This window comes from Microtus ochrogaster, chromosome 21 (assembly GCF_000317375.1).
Source record: "Microtus ochrogaster isolate Prairie Vole_2 chromosome 21, MicOch1.0, whole genome shotgun sequence".
NCBI classification, from domain to species: Eukaryota; Metazoa; Chordata; class Mammalia; order Rodentia; family Cricetidae; genus Microtus; species Microtus ochrogaster.
The window spans coordinates 3,017,338-3,024,165 of record NC_022022.1 but is presented as its reverse complement, the minus strand read 5'-3'; the positions used below and the strand labels follow the sequence as shown (position 1 = coordinate 3,024,165).

The following is a 6,828-nucleotide window of genomic DNA, read 5'->3' as shown; positions in this document are numbered from 1 at the left end:
AAAAAAAATGTTCCACAGCATTTCTCCCACTTTGTCTAATTACAAAGGAAAGTCGTTAACTTTTAACATAGTAAAATTATATACAACAAAGCAGTTATCAAGTAAGAATTGATATTTGTATTCAGAGCACTCACTGATCTTCCAGAGGACCCAGGTTCAATTCCCAGCACCCACATGGCACCTCACAATTGACTGTAACTCTAGTTCCAGGTAGCTGACAACCTCAGACATATATGCAGACAAATAAACAAACAAACAAGAGGGGTGGAGTCAGAGGAGACACCATTAAACTGTAGAGTAAGCAGTTACATTATCCTGTCCATTTGTACTTGGCAAAATTAGAGAAAATGCTCTGTTATTTATCTTTGTGAGTCTAAAGTTTTATACCTCATTTGCCTTTTGTCATAACTTAGGAAAACTTTAGGTCTTAGACTAACTTCATCAAAGACCTCAGAAGGATGTAGTATTACCTAGTGACGGGATATCTAGCTGCCTAGACAGTTGCCCAAAGTTCTTCTGTAATGTTGGGGCATCTACCTCTGGCCTACAGGCCTAGTATGTCGTAATAGACATTTCTGGGAAACAGGGAATTTTGAAGTACTGTCCTACCCTGTCTTAGCAAGGTTTGACAGTCCCCTTTTTTTTGCACCTGCTTGTCCAGTTTGGACAGTATACTGTCAGCAAGGGCAGTTTCTTGCCCAAATTTTTGCTAGCTTTTTACCATAAGGGAAGCAGATTTCATATGGAGTTTCTTTGATGCTTATCTTCTTTTGAAGTAAATTAGTGCTGCCAGGAGCATATGTGTCTCATGTCATTAAAACATTTTAAATGCCATGTGTGGGCTGGAGAGATGGCTCAGAGGTTAAGAGTACTGACTGTTCTTCCAGAGGTTCTGAGTTCAAGTCCCAGCAACCACATGGTGGCTCACAACCATCTGTAATGAGATCTGGTGCCCTCTTCTGGCCTGCAGGGACACATGCAGGTAGAATGTTGTATACATAATTAAATAAATCTAAAAAAAAAATTATAAAAAAAATTAATGCCATGTGCATTTACACATCTTTGAAGTGTTTGAAGACCTTCTGTTTATCTAAATATATTGTTTTAATCTTGAAAACATACCTAATAAGACTACAAGTTTGATTATTATAGATGACTAACTACTAATATGTCTTTCATATCTTAAATAATTTTTAGGGACTAAAACTTTAAATTATGTTTTTAAATGTACCACATAGGTACGATACCTTAAGATTAGAAGCATATATAAAGTATAATAAAAATAACCTTAATTTTTTTTATCAATATACAAAAATCCATACCAATGTAAAATATTTGAGACTAGTGATTGTTCAAAAGTAGATTCACTAATCCACCCTTTTATTTAATCATTTTTATACTATATCCCCCCCTTTGTCCCTTCAGAAAGAGTTACTCAATCTAATCCCCTTTGTTCAGCTTTGTTCCTGACCATGAACAATAACTACTTATAACCAACTCCACTGAACAGTGACAAACATCCATAACCCAGTGAATGACCAAAAACCACCCATCCTACCTCTTAGGAATGTGGGCATCATATTCTCTAGAAAATTAGTATAATCGTCAAGTCCTGGGAGAGCTAGCTGTATTTTTTTTTGTTTAGTGTCTGTGTGATGGAAAAGTGTAGAGCTTGCCTGAAGTCTTGGCTGAAGTAGTCTGTGAGGCTGGACTATCTTAGCTAGCAGCTTTGCAGTTGCTCTGATGCAGAATTTTGAGGAAACTGCAAGCAGAGGCATTGTGAGAGGCTGGATCACCTGGCCCAATTGTCTTCATTGGGGTCTGGTCCTGTTGTTTCTTTCTGAAAAATGCATAAACTTTTAAAGGTAACATATATCTGCATTAATACCAGTTTGGAATGTGTGGTGTGCACAAGTCATTTAAAGATAATTTTTTTCTATGTTTTAGCAGGTAGAAGGCATCTATCAACTTTATAAGTCCATTTGGACTCTATAACCAATATAATCTCTATCCATGTCATATAAAAGGATGGCATATAATTATAAGCCATGAGGACTCTGTAGCCAACAAGATTTATCATGTATCATCCAGTCTCAGAGCTGTTCCGATAGTAGAGGGATCAGCATATACGTCATCTGTCCTGTAGTCTTTCTTGGTTTCCTCTTTATGTCTATAGCCAAGATTTTCATGAGGTCTCCCCAATCAAATCTGATCTTTATTAATTTTGAAGAAAACCACAACTCTTATTTTCTATGGAAACAAAGGCATAACCCCTTCCCCAGTGCAAAACTTCCATTCAAATGCCAATACATCTCTAACGCACGCACGCACACACACGCGCGCGCACACACACACACACACACACACACACACACGTGCATTCTGTTTTAATTCAGCAGTCCCTTCCATAATCCATTGTCTCAGCAGCTGCCATTCACTCATCAGCATTCATGAAATTCAACTGGGGAAAGCACCACACAGGATCTGGACGCTCTGTGTGTTTCCCATCCTTATGTAGCATTTTTCCTTTATATTACTTTACTCTTTCTTTAAAGATTTTCCTATGATTGTCTATACCCAGTTTTTGCTGTATCTGTTTAAAGGTTTTCTAACCTGGACTGCTTCACTGTGTACCCGCAGCCTTCTCTGACCATGTGAGCCATCCTGAAACCTACCACATGGCTCCGCACTTGGAGCTGGCTGACTCAGGCCTGCAGGCAGCAGTCAGGAACTGCACCTCTATACGATGTGGTCCACCTAAGAGACTGCAGACTAGGAAACTATCTGGCTTTGTGTTTGTGTGTGGAACTTTTCTTTTTAAGCTTTCTGAGGTCCTTTGTGGAAATATGTGCCCCGGCTTAGACACCAGATGTGACTCTGTCCCACCAGCTCCCAGACAATGACAGAGACTTAGGCTTGTTTTTAGCTAGCTCTTGTGACTTAAAATAACCCATTTCGATTCAAGTGACCTGCCATATGGGTTCTAGAACTGAACTCAGGGTCTCAGGAAGAGCAGCCAGTGTCCTTAGCCATTCGACCTTCTCTAGCACCTTGATTTTGATTCTTTTCCTGAACACAGTTAAGTTTCTCAGAAGCTTGAACCATTCTGAACAATGAACACAGGCCAACCAAATAACAGGTAGCTAGTTTAGAGTTGTATTCATATATTTTTTACTTTACTAACATAGTAAAGAAAACATGTATAGGAGTAGAGCTAGACTTTATGCGTCTCATTGGGATTGCCGTTTTTGCATTTCTGGGGAAACACTTATAAGTTCCTAAATCTGATAGTCTCATATCTACACGGATACTCATAAGAGGATTGAAATGGTTTTGTAAGCAATGGTATTATTTTGGCTCATTTTCTCTCTCTGCTCTCAGGTGACTAGTTCTCCCAACTGTACAGACATGAGTAACATCTGCCAACCAACAGAGTTCATCTCCCGACACAACATTGAGGGGATATTCACTTTTGTAGATCATCGCTGTGTGGCTACTGTTGGCTACCAGCCACAGGTGAGAATGGCCTTACTACATTGTTGATATTGAGGCCTTTGCTTTCTGGTGCTAGTGTTGAGGTTACATGGCTATGTAATTCCAGGGACGATCAAAATATAGCAGTCCAGTTCAGGAAAAGAGATGCTCCTACTTTACTAATAGCAAAATCTAGTCTCAACTTCCTACCAAGGCTGTCACCCCATATAGAGAAATATAGTTTATGAAACCACATGGAAATAGTGGGTATAAATGTATGCTTACTTTTTCTGACATTAATACAGATAATTCTAAATTATTTATTTTAATTATTCTAGTATAGCTACTCTCATTTAGGTAATTTATATAATTACTAGTGGAATAATAACCTATAATAAATGTAAGTGTAGCGCTGGTTATTAGAATGTTCTCATGCGGTAGATCCGTTAACTCCCCCTGACTTACATGACCTCTGTGATCTGTATGAGCCTGGCTATACGTGTAAGAAATGGTCAGTGAAGAAGAAATCTTGAAAATGAAGAACTAAGTTGGAGGATTTACTTACATCCTGATCCAACCCTTCCTGTCAAGATTTTGTCAAGGCAGTGTGGCATTATTATAGGGAGGTGTTAACTTACTGATCTGCTCTGATGACGAGGCCAGAAGAGAGCCTTTTTTACATTCATGGTCATTGGATTTTCAGCAGAGGTGCTAAGACATTTCAAGGGGAAAAGATGTAACAAGTAGAGTATATCAGATCTATATGCACCACTACCCCTAAAAATCATTATACCATAGACTAAAATCAATTCAGAGCCCTAAATGCTAAGAACTAAAGTTGGAAATAAGCTTTTAGAAGAAAGTCTTTGTGTGTGCACATAGGTAAGACCAGGGCACGGCCTTGGGGGTCACTGGGTACCATTTGTCTTTTTCATTTTGAGGCATGGCCTCTTATTGGCCTGGAACTTGAAAAGCTAACTAAGCTTTCTGGCCTCTGAACTCCCATAATTCACCTGTTTGTGGTTCCTCTAGAATTGTGAGAATGTACCACACTTTACTTGATTTTATTTATTTTTATTTTTGAAACAGTGTTTTACTATGCAGCCTTGACTCTATATATTTGGACCAGGCTGGAAATGTGCCTGCCTTTGCCACCTAGGTCCTTCGACTAAAGGCGTTCACTACCATGCCCAGCTATTTTTTATTTTATGTGTAGGTGTGAGTACCTGAATATGTATGTGTACCATGTGTTTATCTGGTATCACAGAGGCCAGAAGAATGCCTTGGATTCCCTGGAACTGGGTTTATATGGTTAGAACACTTGTCTTGATAACAGCTACTTTATAGGAACTGTTGTTCAGAGATTGTAAATCCTACAACTTGGCTCTTCATTTTTAACTGCCTGGTGTATGATCTTTTCAAGAGCAAGAAGTGCTCTTAAGGGATGAGCCATTTCTTCTGTCTCACCTCAACTCCCCCACCTTTTTGAAAACACATATTCTAATGACCAAACTCAAGTCTTCATATTTACAAGGTATGAATGTTATCTATGTGTGGTTTTCTTTCCCTGTCTTTTTTTCCCCTGAGATAGGTTCTCTCCCTACCTCAAACTGGAAATCTTTATGTCCTAGCCTCCTGAGATGCTGAGATTATAGGGTTTGCTTGATAAAAGTTTCTCCTCTAAACTGCTATCATTAAGACAGCCAGTAAGATGACTTTGTAAGAAAGGCCCTTTGTTTTCAGCTGCTGTGTTGTGGCCTACAAATACATGCATACGTGCATGTCCTTAGAGCGCAGCTAGAGCTAAGAGGACAGCTTGCAGGAGCCAGTTCTCCACCATGTGGTCACCAGGCTTAGTGGCAAGTACTCATTGCACTGTCTCACTGGCTCTGCTTCTGTCTTCTGTTTATTTCCTTTTCCCCCTCCACACACCTGTTTATAGTAGGATAAAGGCAAGAAATAACATTGACATCTCTAGCTGACAGGAAGATGTACATTTTACTTTTCTCTCTCCTCCTAGGAGCTCTTAGGAAAGAATATTGTAGAGTTTTGTCATCCTGAAGATCAACAGCTTCTAAGAGACAGCTTTCAGCAGGTAACATTTTTCCTGGTTTGGGTCTGAGTACATATTTTGCTCAATTCCTTATGCTTGTTCTAGATACTTACTGGTCAGTGTTCATTTGAGCACTGTGGTGGATACTATACTTTATACTGAGCTTATATTCTAAGAAATAGAAAATGATAATACTTTGAAACTAGATAAAAATCCAAAGTGTTTCTGCTGGGCTTTAGCTACTTACTGTCTTCTACTCAACTAATTGTATCCAAGAAATTATCTTCAAAGCACTTAAAGTATTACTTGTTTCACTGACCTTAGATCATAGCAGGAAAGTTTCCTCAGAATTCTTTTATAGATAACTGAAGGTTAACTCACTTGTAACTAATTGTAATTTTCAGGCCTGAGCTCGTGAAAATAGTGGACTTGGCTTTGGATAACTATTCTTTATAATTTACAAGTTAATCAAGTCTCTGTAGTGATCTTACTGATACAGTGGCTATACTAATACTTAGAGGTAGGAGCTTGTGGGAAGGTTAAATAAGGTAATGCCGTAAGGCACATACAGCCCAGCATTTGATACATAAAAAATAAATATTAATTGCTAATATGCTGTTATTAGAAATGGAGGACTAAAAGATTGTCTTCTGTTCTGTAAGAGCAGGAACTAAAACTCTAGCAAAGCTAAGGCTTCCTGTGTGTAGGGTTTTATGGAAACCAAAATTCTCAAGTTTTGAGTAGAATAGCTGGGATTGGTAAATAATGTGTAAAATGTATTTGGTGTCACCAAACTGGAATTCCTGGTATAGACTTACAAAGCCAGTTCATCTAGTGTGTCTGCAGAAAAGGAAACATGGAGACGGTCTCTTCTGTGCTCCCCCTGACTGTACAGTCATGCAGTCTGCAGCTCTGGGAAGATACTTGATAGATAGATATATATATCCCCTTAATCTCCTCGTCCTCTTGTTTGACCATTGAAAAAGACTGGTGCTTCAAGGACAACAACACAAGAGTCCTGAGGTTGTAAAAGTGGGACGATTATTACTTAATTTTCTTTAAGTCCACTGATGGATGAAAACCCTTTCAGGTGGTGAAATTAAAAGGCCAGGTGCTATCTGTCATGTTCCGATTCCGATCTAAGAACCGAGAATGGCTCTGGATGAGAACCAGCTCATTTACGTTCCAAAACCCTTATTCAGATGAAATTGAATATATTATCTGTACCAACACCAATGTGAAGTACGTACTCTTCTATCTTGTTCTCATGTTGGGTTATTTCTCCTGAGGCTACCCCTGGG

General features: G+C 38.9%; 1 protein-coding gene across 3 annotated transcripts in view; it reads left to right on the top strand.

Moving 5' to 3' along the window:
• The window catches only part of Arnt (aryl hydrocarbon receptor nuclear translocator), a 71,942-nt gene that overhangs the window by 53,659 nt on the left and 11,455 nt on the right, over positions 1 to 6,828 (top strand). For all 3 annotated transcript variants that reach the window (XM_026784005.1, XM_013349866.2, XM_013349865.2), the window contains 3 exons: positions 3,382 to 3,516; positions 5,495 to 5,569; positions 6,618 to 6,769. In XM_026784005.1, coding sequence (XP_026639806.1) covers positions 3,382 to 3,516; positions 5,495 to 5,569; positions 6,618 to 6,769 — 362 coding nt within the window. The remainder of the gene's footprint in view (positions 1 to 3,381; positions 3,517 to 5,494; positions 5,570 to 6,617; positions 6,770 to 6,828) is intronic.